This window comes from Macrotis lagotis, chromosome 3 (assembly GCF_037893015.1).
Source record: "Macrotis lagotis isolate mMagLag1 chromosome 3, bilby.v1.9.chrom.fasta, whole genome shotgun sequence".
In the NCBI taxonomy this organism is placed as follows: Eukaryota; Metazoa; Chordata; class Mammalia; order Peramelemorphia; family Peramelidae; genus Macrotis; species Macrotis lagotis.
In genome coordinates this window covers 220,355,902-220,380,126 of record NC_133660.1, presented here as the reverse complement: position 1 = coordinate 220,380,126, position 24,225 = coordinate 220,355,902, and the positions used below count along the sequence as shown (strand labels likewise).

Below are 24,225 nucleotides of genomic sequence, written 5' to 3'. Positions count from 1 at the left end.
GCAGAGGTCCCCCGCTGCTCCCCCACTTTGTGCCCGGTGCTCCCCAGGCTGCAGCTCAGGAGACTCCCCCCACTGCTGTGAGCTTAGGCTCCCAGCGCCCTGGGGCTGCCTCCGGGAGGCTGAAGTTCTTTCGCTCTGGTGGGCCACCCCTCCGCCCCGGGAAGCAGAGCCTTTCTGCTCTTTTCCAAGTTACCTTGAGTAGGAGAACTGCCTCACTGGGTCCCTTTGTGGGTTCTGTCTCTCGAAAGTTTAGTTAGAGTCCTTAGTTTATGAGTTTTTATCAGGGAGCTCCTAAGACTCGATCCCTTCATGTTGCCATCTTGGCTCCGCCCCCTGCATCACTGTTTCTTTTCAACTTTTCCTTTACCATTCTTATCTTTTTCTTTAACCCTTCTATGAAATCTCACTGGGCTTGGATTCTATTGCTTTTTGCTTTGAGAATTTGTAGATGTTCTCATATGGTTATCTTATGAGTTGATGTCTTGGTCATCCGTGCTATTGTAGTAACTTTTTTGGTCAAGTTCTTTTTTTTTGTGGTTTGCTTCTTTTTCCAGTTTGTTTCTGAACCTTGATCTTTATGTTAACGTTATACTCTGCTCACCTCAGATGGGTGTTGGGGTCCCAAGCTTCTGGCTGCTTCGTGCTCCTTTTTTCAGAGGTAGTTCTGGTGTTCTGCAAATTTTTTATGCTTTCACAGTTTTTGGATTAGGCAAAGGCCTGGTCACTGTTGTCCTGCCCTGTACTCCTGCCCTGCAGCCAAAAGTGCACCCCCTTGGCTGGGGAGCTATGACGAGACCCCCTGCACTCCAATGCCTGCAAGTCCTGGTATTCCCCTCTTCCTTGGACCTCTGACCAGTGCTCTTGCTCTTCTCTGACCTGGAGTTTCAGCCTAGCGTTGCTTGTGTCAGGAGAGTTGCCACTCAGCACCAACTGTACCTAGTGCCAGCAAAAGATCCTCTGTTGTTTCTTCCTGACAAATGATCTGATACCCCCCCAACTCTGAACTGAGAGCTCCTGAAGCTGCTGCAACTTCCACTGTTTACAGCCACCTCCAAGGCCCAATATTGGCAGTGCTGCCACCATCTGTGCAAGTCTCTATCTTGGTGTTGCGGACCTCTCCTGCCAATCTCCTAAGTTGTCTTGGGCCAGAAACAAGTTTCACTTTACTTGTCGACTCTGCCCCTCCAAATTTTGCTCTTGGATATGTTTTCTCTGATTAATGTCATTTTTTAAAAAGTAGCATAAGGCCAACCATTTAACCCCATTTATCTCTCGTGTTTGTTTACCAGTTAACAGTCCTTGAAATCATATGACATTTGAATAGGGACTTTATTTTATGGACTTCCTAAAATGGGATGATATAGGTGAAATACTATTAATAATTCTAAGTAAAATATTTGAATGCTTAATTTTTCTATGACATGACAAATGTTAGAAAGTGACTTTGGTAATCATAGGAAAGGGAGACTTCATGATGTTTTAAAAATAAGGATAAACATCTATTTTTGCATGAGTTAAATTATCAGAAATTGCTGTTTTTCAATGAGCAAATGATGGAGAAATTTCTAGTGTTTTTCATTTTAATTTAATACATAGGTATAAAGCATAAGACACCATGTTAGATACTAGGTGATGAAAGACAACATTATCCCTATCCTAAATGGACTTCTATTCTTATAAAGGGAATAAGATGTGGACACAAAATAGTAAAACAAAATAGAACACAATAAACAGAAAAGCTATATTCTAGTCAAATGCTCTGTGAAAATGCAAAGAAAGATCCTTTTTGACTGGGAGGGAGTGGGAGAAGGCTCTAAGGGATGGGCAGGGAATCAAAGAAACTTGGCATATACAAAATATTGATTAACCTTTGTACTAAAATCCTTTTAGGTTTGGGAGAAAACTGAGTGTTATCAGGGGAATTGTTGAGCAAGAAATTCAAGCAATGGTATCAAAGAGAGACAACATTCCCACTCATCACTTATACCAGGCTTGGGATCCTGTTCCATCTCTGTCTCCAGCTATGTCAGGTATACATGGAATATATCTGTTTCTTTGTGTCATCGCTGTAATCACTAGCTATAAGCATTCATTTTTTGCAAGTTTTAAACCTAAAACATTTTTGTGCCTGAAAAACATCTGCTTTAAGAACTTCTCATAGGAATTATCTTCTAAAAGGGAAACCTCAGAAGACATCATAATTCACTAATTTAGAAAATTTGCTCCTTCCCAGATGAACTAGGGATTTGTTTATCCTTTCCTCCCCTGCTATGGTGTTCCAAGCATTTCAGTTTGGTGCTTAGAAATTCGGGATACACAATGCATGCAAACACACACGTGTGTACACACTCTTAAACACACATTCTTAGGTGTACATATATGATACACATGTAGAGAGATCTATAGACACAGTTAGCTAAAATATACCGAGAATATATATCTAGAGAGTGAGAGTGTGTGTGTGTGTGTTTGTGTTTGTTTGTGTTTGTATCCACATGGATTCATCATAACATAGACATCTTCTGTGCTTTTAAGGGAACAGCTCCCTGGCCAGGGAGGCCCACTTTCCTTATTCACAATTCATGGTTCAAATTCCTTGACAACTAAACACTAACACTTTCTCCACCCCCACAATATCCCTTGCTTGTCACATGACTGAGATAAGGTAGTTCCCTGACCAGTTACTGTAACATATACACACCCTAAAAATAGAATGTGTGTTAAAAAAAAACTTTGTTAATTTAGGTTAAATCAGAAGCAATTATGTATTAATGAATTATACTTTAATAATATTTAAGGTTTACAAAGTGCTGAATTCACAGGATTCCTGTAACATAGACTGCCAACTATCTTTTTCACATTTTACAGTTGCAGAGGGAAAGAAAATGTACAAAGGTAGCAATAGCATATTTAAAAGCCCAAATCTGAGACCTGAGAGACACAGAGCATTTCTTTACCATGCAAACAAAAACCAAGGAGGAAGTGGGAGGCACAAGAGGACTGGAACCTAAAAGTAGCAAGAACATTGCTTTCTAGAGGTGAATAGTCCTATTTGATGAAGAGCTTTATGAGACTCTCCAGAATTTGGATTTTTGTTACCTTTGTGATTCCAGCATCTTAGGATCCTGATGGTTTTTTAGGGATCCATTATATTTAGATTTAGTTCTAGAAGGGATTTTAGAATCATCTAAAACAATCCCCTCATTGTATAGACAAGGAAGCTGTAGCCCAAAGGGGTAAAGTGATTTTCTGAGCAGCAAATAGATAGCAAGTGGTAGAGCTAGTATTTGAAATCAGATTTCCTGACTCTAGTTGTCATACCTTTCCCACTGTGCCTGGGCATTTTAGACCAATAAGTTTAGAGATATGCTTGTGTGGATGTCTTTGATGAAGCACAAGGTAGTTTTTTTATGGGTCTAAAAAGTCTGTCTTAAGAGTCTAAAAATGAAGGGTCTGGTGACAGGATATTGTCACTCTAAGGCATAATCAAGGAAGGAATCATTGGGTGGAAAACACTTTACAACACTACTAACTGAAGAAAAGTACCATAAAGAGATTAACTCAGTTATCTTTCTGCTACTTTTAATTTGTTCTGAACAGGCTGATCTCTGAAGTGTGCATAGTGTTGGGGTGAGGTGGGTAGTAGAAAGAGCAATACCTTGGATTCATGTAAGGATGAGAATCAGAACCTAAAGAAATGATGATGGAGCAATCAAACTCCTTTTATACCAGAATCAGACATAGGTACGAGAGCAGGGAAAGATTAGATTATATTTTCCAAAGTCACCAAGAAAGATTTTTCCTTTTCTCTGTCAGTTTTGGGAAACAAGTGGCCTTTGTATTCCCAAAGAATGAGTAGATTAATAAATCATTATTGCCTTTCTTCGGTATTCTTCATGTCCTGGCTTCTTTTCTTTTGTAGCTGATGGTTATCAGAGATCTCAAAGGATTCTGAGTCATCAAATAAACTATTTATATACTCTTCTCACAAAAGAGAGGAGCTCTATAACCATATCATGTGTGTAATCATAATTTTTTAAAAAATTTATTAAGGCAATGGGGTTAAACAACTTCCCCAAGGTCACACAGCTAAGCAAATAATTAAGTGTCTGAGGCCAGATTTGATATCAGGTACCACTAACTCCAGGACTGATGCTCAATCTACTGTGCCACCTAGCTACCCCTTTTAAGTATGAATGATTATATTGAAATGTTATTTCAGATTGACTCTGGTATATGTTCTGTGGAAAAGTTAAAAGAAGATAATGATTTTCCTTTTTTTAGGTGCCCTTATCAGCCATGAAAAACTTCTGCTGCAGATCAACACTGAACGAGAAATGGGGAACATGAGTTATAATCTAGGCCAGGTTGGTTGACATCTGCACCATAAACTCAAGTTTTTTTTCTTTTTCTCTTCCCTCCAGTTAATAATGATAATAATAATAACAACAATAATAATTGCTAGCATTTTTATCCTCATTTTATAGTTGAGGAAACTCTGGTAGCTAGAAGTTCTCTGCCCAGGATTATTTCATTAGAAAGTGCCTGAGACTGAATTTGAACTTGTCTACAAGGTTTCACCTCCTTTTACCAAGCTGTCTATAATTAGCCTATGTTATATAGCTGTAACCTGTGTTGTCTGTAATCAAATTTTAGTTTCATTATCATTAAAATATTATTAATTCTGGATTAAGAATGAACCAAATAAACATATCTTTTAGCATGGAAGGTACATAACATTACAATCTAGAAATTATGACTTTTATTAGGTTAAGCACAAAAAGTTTTTCCTTCTCGAAAACTGATGAAATATATTTATCTTTGAATAAGACTTCTCTTTTTTTCAAGTATTTTTAATAGAATGTCAGAATTGCAAGGAGCATTGCATGGCTAATCCTCGATCTGATATAGGAATTCCCTTCAGTACCCCTAAAGAGGGTCATCTGGCCTCCATGTAAGCACAGTCCATTCTACTTTTAGACAACTTGAATTTTTACAAGGTTTTTCCTTACATTTTGGTAAAAGTTACTTATACCCTTTGATCTTAGTTCTACCCTTTAAACCTATCCTGATTGCCTCATTACCACTTCTATTTAAGCTGTCTCAGGATAGCTACCAATATCCCTCTTCCCTCCTAAATTCTCATCCTTGTTTTTCTATGATGGGGAATGCATTCTCTGGTTCTTTGTTTCCTTGAATATTGGTCAGTAACACCCCTCCCCCCATCCCATCCTCCTTCCTGCAGGCTCCTCTTCCCCCCCACCCCTTTCCACCATGCTCTAGGCAGCAGCTCGTTCAGTGAGTTCTCAGAGCCCTGCTTTGGGCCCTGAAGGGCTCCCTAGCTGTTTTGGTGGCCTCATCATATGGGGGGTGGGGGGCAAATGTAGTAGATGGGAGGGAGTGGAGACTACTGCTGTCCTGCCTAGCAGACGCTCTAGTAAATGTTTGAAAATGAATGATTTTTAAATCAGTCATTTTAGTGTTTATTCATTCTCAGCAGATATCTTTTAACAGTTAAAAATTTGCTTGTTTTTTAAATAGTACTTTTGAAAAAAATAGTTGTATTTTAATGAAGACTTTTTGTTCTAATAATAATGTATCCAGTGAGCATTGGACTCAGACTTGGGTTTGAGTTGCTGTTGTGCCCTTTACCAGCTGGGTAATTTTTTAAGCAAGTCATTCATCCTCCCTGGAGTTCAGTTGTCCTACAGAGTATGGGGGGGTTGTCACTTCAGACTGGGTGACTAAACATTGCATACACTGAGAGATAAGTGATTTTGTCTGTTGATTTAGTTGACCTTTTCTTAATTAAAAGGGTAGCTTCTGTTGGAGATAGGGGTAAGCTGGTTCATTTGGTTAGTTCATTTTTAAATCCCTTCAAGTTCCAAATCTAAACTCAAATAAATAGCCAGCTTAGTGTTCTTCCTCTGAACCAATGAAGAAAACTGCCTTCAGATGTGTATGAATGCTCATTTGATATTGTGGGGATTTTAGGGGGTAAGAGTCTACTGGAAACAAAATTATCAGGTTTACATTTGATGCCCCTTGCTGGTGATTTTCTATATGGTCATTGATGGGTCATTGGTTTAAGAGATAATATGGAAGAGCCTTTAAACATCATGAAATTCTGAGTATAGACACATTAATAAGTGATTGTCATCTTGAATATTAATTAAATTAACTATTTTTAAAAATTTAGAACTTTTAAATTGAAGACTAAAGAAAAGGATTTTTGTTTAATTAGGCATAGGAATGGAAATTAGATCTGTGATTTCAATCCTTTCTGGAACTCTTAAGAGATAAATTTCCACCTTTTCTACACCTCACAGAATTAGAGGACTGCTGAGGGCACCACCGTAAAATGACTTCCTAGGGTCACCTTGCTGTTGTATGTGTAAAAGGGGAGATGTTAACTCAGATCTTCCTGTCTTCAAGGTCAGCTCTCAACTATATCTTGCATTTTTAACATTTAAAAAAAGGCAATTTCTATAGTATCCGAACTAGGAGAACACCAAGGACTCTGGTTTTGAGGGGGATCTTTTTCTTTTTAGTCACTAAGTCAGGGACTTCCAGGCCTGGCATTCTCCCTCTTCATCTCTGCCTCTTGGCTTCTTTCAATTTCAGCTAAAATGCCACCTTGCCCAGAGAACCTTTCCTGATCCCTCTTAAGGTCCACACCTCTCCTCTGTCAATTTTTTCTGTTGATCCTGTAGGTGGCTGGTTGGGCATGGTGTGAGCTCCTCAAGGGCAGGACTGCCCTCTGCCTTTCTTTTATCTCTGCACGTAGTGTCCTGGGTGGCACAACTGAATGCTGGATGAATATCGATTGACTGGGTGGCCGCCTTACCCATCAGGACGACCACACTTTTGCTCCATCATCCTCAGTTAACAATTTTTCTCCTCTCGAACTTTGACATTTTGAATTTTCACCCTGATTTCTATATGGAACCTTTTCTCCTCTTTCAGGTCTTTAATTCTGGCCTGGCCTTATTTTTCTCTTCACTTGGCAGTGGCCTTCTCCTTAGAATCTGTTCCCTCTTGATTGACCTTGTATGTTGCCAGATGCTAGCCCAGGATCAGCTGTGGTACCATCGTGGATCAAACCCTGGGCTTGAAATCAGGAAGATTCAAGTCTGGCCTTGGACACTTAGTAGCTATGTGACCCTGGACAGGTCACTTCACCCTTTTTGCTTGTTTGTCACCTGTAAAATGAGCTAGAGAAAGAAATGACAAACCATGCCCGTATCTTTGCCAAGAAAGTCCTAATAGGGCTCACGGAGTCAGATACAACTGAAATGACTCGGCAACAGCAACAACCCAGCATCAGTCTCACCAGTCCCTTGTTTTTTCCTAATTTCTGTTATCTAGCATTATCTAAGCAGTTGTGAATCCTTTCTAAGTCTTCTATAAATTCATACTCAGGAACATATGCTAGAAAAGGATGGAGGCAGGAAAAAAGGAAATATGCATCCTTTTTTTTTTAAAAAAAAATTATTCATTTTGAGCTTAAATAGAAAAGGACCAGTAAAAAAAAGAACATTTCCATATACACAGCACAGAAAACATAAAATTATGAATTCCTATTTCCCAGTTTCTTTTTTTTTCTTTTTTGGTAAACTGTGATAAATACTTCACATTATTTTCAATGCTCCCTGCTTTTCTGTGGTTTCTTCCAGGTTTTCTTTTCTGCTGTGCTTCCACCCCCCCACCCCCCCCACTCCTTATCCTGTCCTAGAAAAGACTACTATTAGACACAAAAATGTGTATGTGTATGTGTTTGTGTATGTGTATGTGTGTATCTGTATCTATAAAACCATACTATAACGAGTTCTCTTTTATCAATTCTTTCTCTGGATGTATATAATGTCTTGTTTCATAGGTCCTTTCTAGTTGATTTAAGTACTTACAATAATAATCAAAATAACTTAATTATTCAAAGTTGGTCTTAGGACAATTTTACTGTTGCTGTATACAATATTCTTTTGGTTCTACTCATTTCATGTAAATCTTTCCATGTTTTTTCTAAAATCAACCAACTCATCAGTTCTCACAGCTGAGTAATTTTCCATCAAAATCCTACACAACTTGTTTAGCCATCTCCCAGTTGAGGGATATCCCCACAATTTTCAGTTCTTGGCCACCCCAAAGAGAGCTGTTCTAAATATTTTAGAACATATAAATTCTGTTACTTTTCCCCTAATCATCTGGGAAAGAGACCTAATAATGGTTTTGCTGAATCAAAGGGTATGCACAGTTTGTAGTGATTGTACTCCAAAATGGATGGATCAGTTCACAGTTCCACCAACAGTGAATTATTGTCTCAATTTTTCCATATCAACTCCAGCATCTGCCTATAAAAATTTTCTCCCAGTTTCAAAGTTTTGATACCCACATGTACTGCTGAGAAAAAATTTTGGTTCTTTTCAGTTCAGTTCTCTTCAGAGTAGTTACAATTTTGAATTTCGGGAGAGATTTTCAATGTATAGGATCCTACTCTACAAAATGCTTTTCCTGAGGGCGGCTAGGTGGCTCAGTGGATAGAGCACCAGCCCTGGAGTCAGGAGTACCTGAGTTCAAATCCGGCCTCAGACACTTAATAATTACCTAGCTGGGTGGCCTTGGGCAAGCCACTTAATCTCATTGCCTTGCAAAAACTAAAAAAAAATGCTTTTCCTGATTTTGTGGGAATTTTTTTTTAGTGAAGTTGGTTGTTTTTATCATATTTTATTTTGTTTTAAAAAAACCCAGAAAAATTTTTGTGCCTTCTATTTATCTCTTGTTCTAGTTTCTCAAATTGTTTCAAAATAAATAAAAAATAAAAACCTGTGAATATGCCTGTCTTCCCTTTCTAATATCAACTATTTCCATCTTTTGTCATCTTTCCCAATTTATCAGGTGTGGGAAAAACCCAAGAGTTATTTTTGCTTTACATTTCATTATTAGTGACTCGGAGCAATCTTTCACTTGATAGTTCTGCTCTGTCATTTCCTTTGAGCATTTAGCTCTTTGAGGAATGGCTCTTGGGTTTTTATTTTTGTGTTAGTTCCCTCAGTGTATTGGACCTCAGACTTTTTTCAAATATTTGTTAGAAAATTCTCTCCCTGCAACAATTCCTTACCACAACCTTACTGATTTTCTTTATGCAAAAGCAATATTCTTCTCTTGAAATTATATGATTGCTTATTTAAAAACTTTTTTATCAATTACAGCTTTCCAAGTAACTTAGCATGATTTTTAAAAATTCAAATTTATTTTTGTTTTCAGTTTCTAATTCTCTCCTTCCTTTCACCTCTTTCCCTCGCATTGAGATTGCAAAAATTTCAATATCCATTATACATAACTTAGCATATTTTTGTAGAAAAATTTCTCTAACTTTAAAGTTAACGTTTCCAAAAATTTGAGCAGTACCTTCATCATGGGAAATACAAATTTCATTTATTTTATTTAAAAAAGAAAACAAAAAACCTCTACCTAATGAAAGTTCATTGTCTATATATATCACACTTCAGGTAAAGAATGCTCTAGTTAAAAAGGTACCTATTTAAAAGTAGCTTTCCAAGTACACTTTCATTAATCTGGGATCTCATTGGTGAACTGCTGCCTCTAATGGTGCAGGCTTAGGTATACATGCAATTCACCCAATTTAATCATAGAATGCCTTGGTGAATCTTGCTAGCTATACACCCTAATATTTTATTGCTTCTATAGTTATTTTGAATGAAATTCTTCTTATTCTTCCTTGTGGTCTCTTTTAGTAAAGTACAAGAATCCTGATGATTTATGTGGATTTATTTTATTTCTTGCAACTTTGTTAGGATTTTAGTTTCCACTTTCAGAATTCTCTATGCAAACCTAGCATATCATCTGCCAAAAATGATCATTTTGTTTCTTCTTTACCTATGCTGATTTCCTAAATTGTCTTGTTTTGCCAATACTAATAGCCATGATTTTTTCTCCAAATATTTAGTATTTTATTTTTCAGATATCTTGAGGATCGATTCATCAATACCTGCAAAACTGTCTCACTTCTGATATGAACCTGTTCTTTCCTGTCTTTGGTTTCTTTCATGCCATTTCTCCTTTCTATAGCACATTAAGATGCTTGCTAGCTTCACTTTATTATTGAGGAGAATAGTTGATTATAGCATTTTAGTTCCTCCAGTAGTTGTTATGAGATCCTTTACTATGGGGTGGCTTTGGAGATAAAGGAAAGAACTGATGTGAGATAAGTCCTTTCAAAGAGCAGCTGTCTGTTCTAGATGAGGTTAAATTTTAGGACTCACACAAATTACATCCTCAGGTATACTAAAATAACAGATTTGATTACAGATCTAGCATTACTAATTTTTTAGAATCATGAAGAGAACAGTAGATATACTAGAAGATTAATAAACACTTTAGTTATGAAAAAAAAGCAAAACCACACACACACACACACACACACACACACACACACACATACATCTTCATATGCCTGTGTAGATCTTAGAAACTCTAGACTTGTGATCTTGAATGTTGTCTTCTGACAAAATGATCTGACAGATCATGTGACAAATATGATAATTTGGCCAAGAAATCAATGAAGTCAGTTCAGGTTTACGATACCAAGTTCTCATGTTAAACTTTTTCTGATAGATTTACTATATTAGAATCCCACAGACCATAGAAAGGTTGCTTTCATCAAAGTATTTGACTGTGTGGCTTGAAATTCTTGAGGGAATAGATGGAGAATTCAAGATTAGTAGTTTTTTAGACTCTGTAGTCTGTTGGTCTTTGTAGTTTTGTAGCCCCTAATTCTGCTTAATACACCAAATAAAAGAATTTTCAAGAAAAAGATTTTCAAAAATTAAAGATCTTTAGAGGGCTAAAACAAAGAGGATGAATTTCTCAGTGATATTTGTAATACTTTGCTCTTGTTTAAATTTCAATTTTTCTGATCAAACCTATGCTAGTATGTGCTAGTCTCTTATGAAAAAATGTGGCCATGTCAGCGAAGCTGCAAACTTAGATTAGCATGGTAGCCAGTATAAGATTGTCTTGCCTTATGTCAAGTTTGTATGAATTTTGTGATATTAGAAATTCCCCTTTCTAATGCCAGTTATAGTCTTAGAAGGTAACAGCCTAGAAGGTAACAACAACTAGAATGTGTGTAGTATTTTAAGGTTTGCAAGGTATTTAATGTTAATTCATCTGAACCTCTTGACTGATATGGTGCTGTGGTCCCCATTTAATGTTGAGCATTGAAGCACAGAGAGGTTAAATGACTTGACAAGGTCACACAGTGTCTGAGGCAGGATTTGAACTCAGTTCTCAGAGCCACGGGATGAGCAGCATTGAGGGATGGAAGAGGGGAAAGGTAATGCAGCAGGACACTTACAAGCACTTTACCAGTTTAGTGATTCCTTCATGTGTGTGGTTGCTGAGTGGTCACTTGAAAGCTGATTGGTTTAGCTCTCCAGCCAGCACTGGGAGTCCAACTCTAGATAAAAACAGTGACCATAGAAGGGTAAAGGCCCTTGGACTACTACACTCTTAGTAGGACCTGGGAACCCTCTGGGCAGTGTGGTATTGGCTCGAGTGCATCACTTCTGTGCAGGGAGAGGCCTCCGGGGTGGGGTGGGGTGACTGCCCTACTTTCTCAGGGATGGTTGAATACTTGGACCACTTCCTTGTAGTCATCAAACTAACTCTTGCCTGACAACCGGTTTTTAGTATTATATGGAAGGAAGAATTAAATTTTATTCTGACCAACTCGAGAGGACATACCAGAGTTCTCAGCTTAATATATATAACATTTAATGTTTTATTACATTGTAATTTATTAGTGAGTCCTTTGTCCCTGATAATATTCATCCAGAGGATGTATGACTATAGTATTGCTTGCTTTGGGGCAGGAGGTTGAGTTAGGTGACTTGAATTCTCTTTCCATTTAGGAATTTGAAATTATATTTTGTAATTTATTCTCTCCCTTGGCCTCTGCATTCAAAGCAGGTCCCAGTTGCTTTTTCCACTTTCTTCAGTCTTTCAAATTCACACAAATATTAGAATATAGGTGGTCTAAACAGCTAGGTCTGGAGGTACAGGTTCATCTCATTGAAGGATACAGAGTGTATTTGTTCCTCTTCACTTGTATATGCATAAAAACCTGGGAATTGGAACCAGGATCTTCAAGATTCTTCAGCTTCTTGTTTGTTTTCTGGTCAGCCGATTTCTCCCTGGAAGTCACTTTTTAGTTGAAGAGTGAGGCAGAGTTCATGAGATCTTTGACTCAAGTGCACGTGGTGGTCTCTCTCCTCCTCTATTGTAGGTAGCTTTCTATCTGAGGGAGAAATAGGAACGGGGCTGGAGTTGAAAGTGTTTTACAGAGTAAAATCTATTCACTGACCTGCAGGTGGTTGTCGTGCCCTCTGGTTTTCATCCTTGACTTCACATTTCTGCACATAAGGGTCTAGATTGTGCAGAAAGTAGATGTCATTTTGAGCAGAATACCAGCCTCTGTCTTTTCTTGTGGCCTGAAATTCCTGTTACAGAGGTTTAGCTGATCTGGCCCTAGTGAAGCTGGTAAAGAGCAGATTTTTGAGGTCATTCTCTTCTAAGATAGACTTTTTTAGTTTTTTACATTCCTCAGTGATATTTTTAAGCCTTTGCTCATGTTATCTATGCCTAGATTATTCTCTCTTTCCCTCTTTGCTCACAAGGTATTCTCTATCTTTTAAAGTCAAACTCAGGTGTTGCCTCCTCCACAAAGCCTTTCTTGTTCCTGTCCCCAGACCCCACTTTGTTTTGTGATTCTCTGTCTCACCTCTCATTAATGACCTATTGAGGCATCCTCTCCTCTTACTAGAGTGTAGGACTTTGAAGGGCCCACAGTGCATCTGCCACAGAGCTGAGCACAAGGCTGTGCTTAAATGCTTTTCACATTGTTTTTGTAAAAGAGAAAAATCAAAGTCTTTCTCAGTGTTGTTCCTTTGTGTATTTTCAGGTCTCTATACATTCTATGTGGCTGGGAAATAATATCACTCCTCTGAGGGAAGAAGAATGGGATGAAGATGAAGAAGATGAGGGCGACCTTCCTGCCCCTTCTTCACCACCGACATCTCCAATAAATTCCAGGTTTCCAGCAATTTATTTTGTTAATCAGTTTTCCAAAAAAAAAAAAAATTTACAAGATTCATTTATGTGTTGTTAGGGGGAAGAATAAATTCCCCAAATAAGACTTGGTAACATATTTTAAAATTTGAGAAAATACTTAGATTCTTACTCTTTGCAGGAAACACCGGGCTGGAGTTGATATACATTCTTGTTCACAGTTTTTGCTTGAATTGTACAGTCAGTGGATACTCCCATCAAGTTCAGCCAAAAAAACTCCAGTCATTCTGATTAGTGAAGTGGTGAGATCGGTAAGCTCCCTTTTTCTGAGCATTCTCCTTTCTCCCTCTTCTGCCTGCTCAGCAACCAATACCAAGAACAACTAGCCCAATCTTTATATTTTGTGGAAAACTCTCCGTGAGGAGGGAGAAAGCTGGGTTTGATAGCCTCACCCTGTGACCAGGTAGCCCAGATGCTGTTGCTGACTCCAATCGGCTTGTCAGGCTGTCACGTCCAGGGAAATCTGGCTTGCAAAAGCATTTTCTGAATCGTAAAGTGTTGAAGCTATTACTATAGCTTTGCTGTTAGTAATGTTAACTCTTTGATTTGGCAGTCTTGATCTGCTTCTTGTATCCTATTTCGCTACTTCTTGTTCCCTATTCTAAATGGCTTCTTTCATCTCCTTTTTCAAAGACAGATTAGCAGGACATAAAAGAATTATGCCAAACTATTTATTAAATACTATTACTATTTGTTAAATGCTATTACTACAGTTATACCATTAATACATTTGTTCTAATTGTGTGTATTAAATGTTGTTAGTACAATTAAAACTTTTTCCTCAGAAGAATTGAAAAAAAAATTACTGGAAAAGAGCTTGGAGAGATCTTAGGCAGTTTTCTATTAGAAGTTTTCTGTAGTATATTATAGCTTATATTTTATAGCACATTATAGTTTATAGAATATTTATGAAATAGTACCCACATTGGGGCGGCTAGGTGGCGCAGTGGATAGAGCACTGACCCTGGATTCAGGAGTACCTGAGTTCAAATCCTGCCTCAGACACTTAATAATTACCTAGCTGTGTGGCCTTGTGCAAGTCACTTAACCCCATTGCCTTACAAAAACTAAAAAAAAATGGTGCCCACATTATCCTCACTTTTCAAAATTTAGTATTTAGAGCTGAAAGGAAACTTAGAAATTAGAAAATGAGTTGCCTCATTTTATGGAGGAGAAACTGAGTCTCAGTGAGGAAGTGACCTGTCCAAGATCACACAAAATACCAGATAATGGTTCCTGTTCCAAATGCAGCCTTCTTCCTGCCATTTCTTATTGGTCTTTATATCACCTAAATGTCACAACAGTTTGATCCTGAAAGTTTCTATTTCATTTCTAAAATCTAAAAACCCTCTTGGGCTCTGTGGCTCCTCCTGTATTACCACTGACAGTTGACTGTGTGACAACAGTTTGATCCTGAAAGTTTCTATTTCATTTCTAAAATCTAAAAACCCTCTTGGGCTCTGTGGCTCCTCCTGTATTACCACTGACAGTTGACTGTGTGACCCCATCGGCAGTATTTATTTCCCTGATAACTTTATTCTCTCTCTCTCTCTCTCTCTCTCTCTCTCTCTCTCTCTCTCTCTCTCTCTCTCTCTCTCTCTCTCTCTCTCTCTGTTGGAATGGTCCCTGTCCATGCCCAGCTCCTGGCAGTCTCAGACTTGTTTACAGAGAGGAATCAATTTGAGATGATGTACTTGACGCTGACAGAGCTTCGCAGAGTGCATCCTTCGGAAGATGAAATTCTCCTGCAGTATTTAGTACCAGCCACTTGTAAAGCAGCCGCTGTCCTGGGCATGGTAAGATCCAGATATTTCCGGACCTGGCCCTTTTGAAATTGTTTAAAAATATGAAACAGCTTCACTTTATTTCCTAACATTTTGGTAACTTTCTTAGCTTGATAATGGCAAAAAAGTGGTGAGTTAATTGCCAGGTGTCAGGATCCAGGAGTGAAACCAGAGCAGCGTTGAAAAGTTCGGAGTTCACTTTGTTCTGTAAGTGATGGGGAACCAGGACTGTGAATTAGGAAAACTGCTCAGGCAGCAGGTAAAGGATGTATTGGAGAAGAAACAAGACTAGGAAGGAGGCTAGGATCAGCCAGGCCAGAGGCAGTTAAGTAGGGCTTGAGCTTGGGACAAGAATAAAGATGAGGAAATTCATGTTCTGATCAATTTGTTGGATCTGGAGGATGAAGTCTGTCTCTAGTGTTTCAAGTTGTTTTACCATCAACAGAATTAAGTAAGTCGAGGATGAGAAAGATGAGTTAAATTAAGAGACAGGATCCTCTCATCACAACCTAATACTATGCTATTTACCATTCAGAACTTCAGTATGAGAATATTACCCTGAGGTAAGAAGTCTTATCTGACTGAACAAATGCTCTGTAAGTGAGCACCATTAAAGTTATTGTTTCTCCAATCTTGATAGAATTATTGACTTTTTTTGTTTTTGCAAGGCAATGGGGTTTAAGTGACTTACCCAAGGTCACACATCTAGGTAATTATTAAGTATCTGAGGTCCAGTTTGAACTCAGGGCCAGTGCTGTATCCATTGCATCACCTAGCTGCCCCGAATTATTGACTTTTTTGAGCTGAAAGGAATTTGCAGAGGTCACCTAGTCCATCATCTCACCCAATGCAGGAATCCTCTCTTTAAAGGGAATAATATAATAAAGGATTACCCTCACACTGGAATACTCCTAATTCAACTTTTTCTTTCTCTCCCATTGTGATACTTTGAAGAAGTGTCCTTGACAATATTCCTAGAGCTCAGAATGCTAAGCTCAAAGGGACCTTGGATACCATCTAGTGCTCTTCATACTTCATCTAATTTAAGGTCTTTAGAAGTGTGGGGTAAGCCTTGGGAGGTCATAATTTCCCATACCTTTCTTCTCCCTACAACATGACTGTCTACACATCATTATTCTTCTAACTGGTAACCCCAAGATGATTCTTTTTTTCCTTCATCTTCTATAAAGATTCAAAGGACTCTCTGAATCCCCTACTTCTTTTCCTGATATGATCCAGATCCCCTTTTGTATTTTATAATTGCCACCCCCAGATAGCAGCCTTCCTGCTTTGGACCATCCGCATCACAGTCTCCAGCTGGGTTAGCCTGCCTTGCTGCTTTCCAAGTCCAGAAGTTACAATGTCTCTTTGTCATAAGATTCAGGCTCTTCCTCCTTTGAAGCTTTTCCCAATTCTTCTTATTTGACGCAGACTCCAATTTATATCCACTTTCTTGCCTATGTTTCTCCTCATAGACCATTTATTAAAAGAACTCAAAAAAAATGTACATGTGGTGTCCTACTTATTACTGAATGAGGATGAAATAAACCCAGTCCTACCATCAACATAGGAATTAAACTTTGTAGCTGTTGCCCTTTTTAATCTTAATTCATTAACCATTTAAGTGTCTCATAAGTAAAGAAAACTTTTCTAGGTCCTGAGAGTGATTAAAAAGTTAAGAAGACATGGTCTCTGCCCACATGAAGTTAACATTCTTAATGAGAATGCAATATCTAGCCAGATTCCATAAACATACGATAACTTGTACCCATTTGAATAAGGTAAATTCTATACAAGATCTGAGAAATAAAATGAGTTATTTCTAGTGAAAGGGATCCAAAAAAGCTTTATGAAAATGGTTGGATAGAAGATGGATAGAATTTAAAACGATAGTGATAGGGAACAGAGAAAGAAGTGGGACGATAGCCCATCATCCTGGGGCAGAGGGCACTGACAGTAGAGTAACCCATTGTACTAGCACATATGCTGTTTGGAATAGAGTTGTGGAAGAGAAGGTGAAAGGTCTGTGGGCAGCCCTCCTGCCAAGTTCCTTCTACAAACTCTGGCTCCTGGAAAGAAGAGAAGCATTGATTTTATTTTGTTTATATGATTTATTCCTCTAAACTTGAGGTTCAGACTCCTCCCTTTCTCTCCTGTGGAGGTCCCTTTCTGAGCTCCTCAGGGCTTCCTTTCCAGCCTTTTTCCACAGTCCTCTTGCACCCAGGCTAGACAATATTCCTTCTGCAGACTGTGATCCTTTGCCTGGGTTGCTCCTGATGCTTGGAGTACTTCTACCCCTGTTTTTAATCTAGTGAATCCCAGCTGATCCTTTTTAGTCCATCTCAGGTATACCCCCTGCTTCTCAAAAGCCTTCCCAGATATCTCCTTGATCTCTTTGATAACCTTTTTCCTCAGACTTTTGTTGTCTTAACTTACAGCATATTGCATGTTGTAGCTGTCTGGTCAGATGTCGTCTTTCTCTTCTAGTCCCATTAGCTCCTTGAGGTTGGAGACTATGGCTTAGTCAACCTATGGCTTCCCCTGTACAAGGAGTCACAGAGCTTTGCACAGAGTAAATTATAGACAAATGTAATTCCTCTTTGCCTGGGTTTATAATATATTAGGGATATAAAATTTCTCATTTATCCATCATTCATTCAACAAATACTTTTTTTATTCTTTCCAAAGCCCTGGTCTTAATTCTGTATGAAAAGGGAATTTTAAATAAGGTAGGGTCCTGATGGTATTATTTTCTTAATGGCTCCTATTTCTTTAGGATCCCACTTGCTTATGTCAGACACAGAAATTATTGGTGATTTGTGAATCATGAATGTTGAAAATTCATTTGCTTGTAGCTTTTCTCCTCTCCATAAAGGGAAGAAGCATATAAAATACTTCAAATACAAAATCAATTTTCTGTCAATGCAGTCTTTTGTTTCAATATATCTTGTATTATGCAGAATTAGTGTCCATATGTCTCAAGGATTTTGAGTAGTTTTTTTTTTATTATTTCACTTATCTTCTGGTAGGAATAACTTGTAGCTGCATTGCTACAGTAATGATTTTAGAAGTCATCTAGGGAACAGACAGGTAAATGTCCTAGCTTTTCTTTTGTGACCACAATTACTCCCAAGTTGCCACCCTTTGGCTCTTGCATGAGCCATGCAGAAAGCAACTAAGACTTGTAAGAGGGCCTTTTTTCTTGGCAAAGATTTTTAGCTGCCAGATTAAACTGAATTATGCTTGCTCTTTTGTGCTCAGGTCTAAATATCCCTCAGGCAAAAATGCAGCATTGTCAATAAGGGGGAAAAACGTACAGATTAAAATTAACTTAATACAAGATGATTGATCAGTGTATCTATGTGTATACACTTTATTCTTTAGAGATAGACATAGATAGGGGTTTTTTTGGCACTCTGCAGTTTTGTAGTATGCATTTTTCAAAATTTTATGGATAAACATACCACAGTTGAGGGGTGCATCTTAAGCTCATAGATTTAGAATTGAAAAGGACCATAGAAAAAAATATACCTATTGTTCAGAATCGGGTCAGTTCTTCAAAGAAGAACAAAGAATCCAGGTGACTGGAAAAAAGAGGTGAGAAAAGGGGGAAAATTCTATCTTCATTTTTGTAATTAATAAGGCAAAAGATTCAACCAATTTATGTATTTTGACACTCTGACCTTGACCATTAGTGTCTTTTGTTAAACAGGAAAAAATTATTACATATAAAAATTGTCATTTGTAGGCTTTCCAGATCGTCAGAAGGATTGCTAATTTTGACTCCAGAATTTGAAAGTGTTTTGTATTTTCTGTGAACATTTGGAGCCAGGGTTCCTAAATTATTTTTATGTCATAAATCCCCTTTGCTTTTCTGATGAGAGCTTGGCCCCTCTTCTCATAAGAATGTCTTTAAGTGCAGAAATTAAAATGTAAGATTACCCCAAAAAAACCCCATATACTAAAATATGGTTAAAGTATTTTTCAAAATCCATATTCATGGATCTCAGGTTAGCAACCTCTAATCCTGAAGGAATTTCTTGAAGGATGAGTAAGAAAGCCCTTATTAAACATTTTGCTAACAGCTACTTGCTGTACTTTTGGGTGCCTTGTGAGATGATAAATACATTTAGTTCTGATTTTGATATAAACTGATCTATCGATTCCCCTTTCTAGATTCTAGATTAAATGGGTGGCACATATCCCCTGTAGGAGGCAGTGCTTATCTCCCCTGTAGATGATTTGAGACTTTAAAATGGTGGCTCAAGCCAATGTGACTTTGTCTGTCGTCGTTTTTCTGTGCCTCAGGATAAAGCTGTGGCTGAGCCAGTGAGCAGGCTGTTGGAAACCACGCTGCGAAGCACCCATTTGCCAAGCAAGATTGGAGCACTTCATGGCATCCTCTATGTACTTGAATGCGACCTGCTTGATGAAACTGCAAAGCAGCTGATTCCAATTATCAGTGATTATCTCCTTTCTAATCTCAGAGGAATTGCTCAGTAAGTTACTCTCCACATTCAGGTGACATTTTTGTTAGGGAAGTAGAGTACACATGACTTTCTTATGCCAAGCTGGTTGATCTGGTTTTTAAATAGAGAGTTGATAACTTTGTATTAGTTTAATTTATAAAGTACTTGTCTTGTAACTATAAGAAGTACAGAAATTAATAGCTGAAGGAAGACCAGACATGGTCATGAATCAACTCTTTCCACTCTACCACACTGTCTTATCAATAAATTTGATAGATAGAATAAACTAGAGCATTTCAGAGTTCTGAAGTTCATATTTTTTGCTTGTATGAATAGATTTTTTCAGGTGGGATATTCAGACCAAAATCAGGGAAGAAGAATTTCTCTTGGCAAACCTCAGAAATCAGTTTCATGCCCATCAAATTGGACTTGAGATACTTTCACTTCCTGTCTCAGAGAGCTATCAGGAAGGAATTGACTTATTACTTTTACTTGCATTGTAAGGAATTTTTAGGCCATTATTAGGGCTTGCTTTTTTTTTTTTTATCCTAATAGGGAGAGTTTTCAAGCCAATCAGATCCAGGTGGAAAGTGTGCTGTAATGGGATCTTGTGCCTTTGACTCTATTTCTTCCTGGTCACTTTGAAGTTTACCTTAAGCACTTAAGACCTTCTTTGTGTAGTTGATAATAGCTTTGCCAAATGTAAGGCACCTCTGATAGTTTAATCACCTTTTTTCTCCTTGGAGAAAGGTAAGTTTAACTGTTTTGCCATTGTATTCCCTTAAAAGGGAGGCCACAGTTAACATTTAGGCCTTATATAAAGGGTTCTGGTTGGCCAAATTATATTCGAGTAGAAGGATCATGGAAGCTTGTGGCAATATAGTCACAAGAAACACTAGTCAGAAGATGAGTGAGATCGTTAAAAGCTTCAAAAGTCTTTAGAGACATAACCACCAGTTCTCCCTAAGCAAATTAGGCTATTCTCCCCTCATCTTCTGGAGCATAACTTTTGTCACTACAGCTGTTTAGTTGTAAGTCATTGAGGAGAAAGGGGAGGATGTATTCAGGGAAGCCTAGCAATTTTGGTGAAAGGACTTCTTGTTCACCTTTGGGAGCCACCTGATTCACCCAACTCTCACTTACGGCTCCAAGATGCTGCAAGCATGATTAACCATACCCTGGTTAAAATGTTTTAGCTGGCAAACTAAATCAGGGTGATGATAACCAAGGGATTTCAAACCAGTGAGTTAAGGAGGTATCTACTCCAAGCACAAGACTGTTCCTGGTGCATTGGGTGAATGAGAACAGTTTGTTCCAATGACCATGAAGGCAGCTAAAGCAGGTTTAGTGGAGTGCTTAGAGTTTGGTTAGTCATCAAAGATGCCAGGGTCATCGAAAGCATCTTCCTTCATCTTTTCTCTGGAATGTGATGACTCAGTAAGAGAGAGTGAGGCTAATAACTTTGCACAGCCTGCCTTACTTAAAACCAAACTATGTATGAATCAAAAGACATCACTCGTACTATTTTTGCTATTTTTTTACCTGAGTTCTGTGACCGGCAAGTGATGGAGCAGAAGGTACAGAAATACCGGGAACTGTAGTCATAACACTGCACACAGACAGCATTGGGTTGTCCTCTCAATGGAAACAGCAGTGGGATTTGGCAGCCCCCTGGATGTCTGAGCAGCCTTTTAAGGCCCACACATACACTGCTCACCTCCTGTAGGAAGAAGGGGCTTGAAAAAATGCCCTAAAAATTGTCTGCTTTACCCACTCCTGGCCTGATGACCATAGCAGTTGAGGATCTCACCCTTAGTACATGGAATATGCACATACTTATGGACAACATGAAAACCAGAAGACCTGAAGGATGAATAGGTCTTGTTGCAAGAGGACTTGTCAGGTACTATATCCAAATAACAGCCCAAAATTTGCAAACAAAGACCATCTTACTCAAGTTGGAACTGGATATACATTTTTTCTGAAGTGGCTCCAGTGAAAGGGAATGTTGTGAAGCTGATACAGATTTGCAATCAAAACTTATCTAAATTGATGTTTATATGCCTACTGACAGCAGTAAACAACAAACTCATGACAGTGTGATTGCCACCTGCAGGAAAATGCACCATCTTCAGTGTGAATGCTCCCACCATGAGGAAACGATATCATCAATGTGCCGAAAGAGGACCAGTGTTATCATTCTGGGTAAATGCCCAGAATAGGCTCAGACTGCCAGATATAGCAGGGAGTCCTTAGGAGGAATGGAGTTGGAAATAGTAACAGCAATGGTTAACCTTCTACTGAAGACTTTTGCCTCTCCTGACCTTGTCATCATGAATACTGTCTTCTGTTTACCTCAGTGTAGTAGAAGTTTCATGGATGTGCCCACATAAGGAATATTAGCATTTAATAGACTGTCATTTTGAGGAGAAAAAAAAGTAAGGATGTGAGAGTGGTGAAGGTGATGTGCTGAACTGATCATCGACTTATCCTCTCCAATATTTGCATTTAACAAATGTGGGGCCCCCAACACAAAACCAAAAGACTTCATATCAACGTTTTAGAGCATTTCTCCAAGCTGGAAGAGCTCATTGCTAACTTGGAGGGAGAGTTGAGCCGGTACCTGGTTGGTAACAGTGGAGCAGTAATGGGCAACTTTCAGAAATTTGTTGTTCAGCACTGCATTTACTCATCTGGGTCAGAACACTCACAGACATCAAGATTAGTTTGGCAGAAATGTTGGGAGAAATTCAGAAGCTGCTAAATGAAAAAAAAGAACTCCACAGGATTTACCAGCAGGAAAGTTCATCCATCTGTAAGAAAGTAGCTGTTAACTCTAAATTAAAGTGCAAGCAAAGTTTAGAGAGTTGCAGGATCCTTGGCTCAGTAGAAGACAGCTGAAATTCAGTTTTACGATGATATTTAACAGTCTAAATCGCTATTTATGGGCCAAAGACAAGAAAATCAAAGAATCTAGGCAAAGAAAATCATGTGACATGAGCCTCAGCGAAAGGAATAAGCCCGGTGTTTTAGGGAACAGGGAAAGTGAAGCTAACTGAATCAGAGGCCAGGGTGGGCAGTTGTGGGGAGACACAAGGTTTGAAACCTCAGGGAAGTGGGCAACCTAAAAGACCTAGACAAGGGTCAGTTGATTGACAAGGCCAGGTTGAGGACTTGTGACTGGATGCAGTATAATCCCTCTGTGTTCTAAATAGGGAGCCATGTGAGAAAACACAAATCTGTATGCAGGTGGGTTTGTTCAAGTGTAAAATTCTTTGACATACTTTTGCTATTGGTAATACCACTCAAAATCATTGTTCACATCATGATAAAAACTGTAAAAATTTTAATTATGTAGAATGAGTATTATATTTAGATTTATATATAAATTTAGATGTTTATCCTAAGTGTTGTTATCTCAGTGAAGTTGCATTTCACCCCGCCATGTAACCTTGCCTGTTTGGTTGATATTTGCAGTTGTGTAAATCTGCACAGCCAGCAGCATGTGCTGGTGACCTGTGCTGCTGCCTTCTACCTGATGGAGAATTATCCCCTCGATGTAGGCCCAGAGTTTTCTGCTGCAGTAATACAGGTGAGCTGAGGCTGGGTAACCAAAGCCTGAAGAGAACCCTTTGTTTCAGAAAATTCAATATTAGAATAACCCCTTTATTTTATTGTATCATATATAAATTTAATTTTGTCTTCCTATCAAAGTGAGAAAGAAGAATTGACAGGAAACCAGAAGAGATGGTGCTCTTTCCTGACAGCCTTTTTCTTTTGTTCTCCCAGATGTGTGGAGTGATGCTCTCTGCCAGTGAAGAATCCACTCCATCCATTATCTATCATTGTGTCCTGAGAGGTTTAGAAAGACTTCTTCTTTCAGAGCAGCTCTCCAGGCTGGATGCAGAGTCCTTGGTTAAGCTCAGTGTTGACCGAGTGAATGTGCACAGTCCTCACCGAGCCATGGCAGCCCTGGGCCTGATGTTAACCTGCATGTATACAGGTGAGAAGCTGATGGGTTCAACTTAGCTGATGTAAAGAGAGAATGACCTTGGAGGAAACCTGGCTTTTGCTGAACTATGCAGCTTTCCAGAGACTTAGCTTCTTCTCAGAACTGACCCACCAAACTCTGGCTCAGAACTGAAGGGTGATTTTTTGGTTTGGTTTTTTTTTTTCAATTTTACTCTCTTCTAAACTGCACTGATCTTTAAAGCCTTAACCTGAATGTTTGACTTCTGATCTTTTTGGTTCCCAGTCCTTTTTGTCTTCCTTTTTAACCCTCTCTGTCATGATCACTGATTACCTGTCTCCCTTCTGCTGCTAACTTCCCTTGGTGTTTGGATCCAGCACAACTTCATGGGTTTGTTTACAAGAAAAAAAAAATATGTAATTATACATATCAGGAATAAAGTTTCAGGGAATTAAAAGTATATAGAAAAGAAAACTTTGCTGCAGACAGGTTTTTACTTAACCTTCCTAAGCTGCTCTTTAATATTTCCTGAGACCTGCCCAGACTGGAGCTCTCCTAAGACTAGACACCATACTGTAGTGTGCTTGATGGCCTTTAGACCTCAGGAATAGCATCTTTTGGTTCAGAATACTTAATCCTTCCTTCCCCAGCTGCTGTTGGCCAACTTGGACCTCTTAGAGTCGAGGCCAGTGGTGGGGAACCTCAGGGCCTTGGGTCATATTGGTCTGGTGGTGTTGCCAAGGCAACTGTAGGTGGGACTTGATTCAATAAATCCAGGAGCTTTTTAGGATTTAATAATTAAATTAAAACCAAATATAAGTGAATGATGTTATTAATATCCAAATGCTCCTTG

At 38.5% G+C, this 24,225-nt stretch overlaps 1 protein-coding gene across 6 annotated transcripts in view; it reads left to right on the top strand.

Annotated features, from left to right (window-relative positions):
- HTT (huntingtin) overlaps positions 1-24,225 on the top strand; it is a 222,910-nt gene that overhangs the window by 178,811 nt on the left and 19,874 nt on the right. For all 6 annotated transcript variants that reach the window (XM_074229870.1, XM_074229868.1, XM_074229867.1 and 3 more), the window contains 8 exons: positions 1,891-2,030; positions 4,285-4,367; positions 12,983-13,113; positions 13,271-13,400; positions 14,790-14,945; positions 19,242-19,432; positions 22,880-22,994; positions 23,192-23,405. In XM_074229870.1, the coding sequence (XP_074085971.1) occupies positions 1,891-2,030; positions 4,285-4,367; positions 12,983-13,113; positions 13,271-13,400; positions 14,790-14,945; positions 19,242-19,432; positions 22,880-22,994; positions 23,192-23,405 (1,160 nt within the window). The remainder of the gene's footprint in view (positions 1-1,890; positions 2,031-4,284; positions 4,368-12,982; positions 13,114-13,270; positions 13,401-14,789; positions 14,946-19,241; positions 19,433-22,879; positions 22,995-23,191; positions 23,406-24,225) is intronic.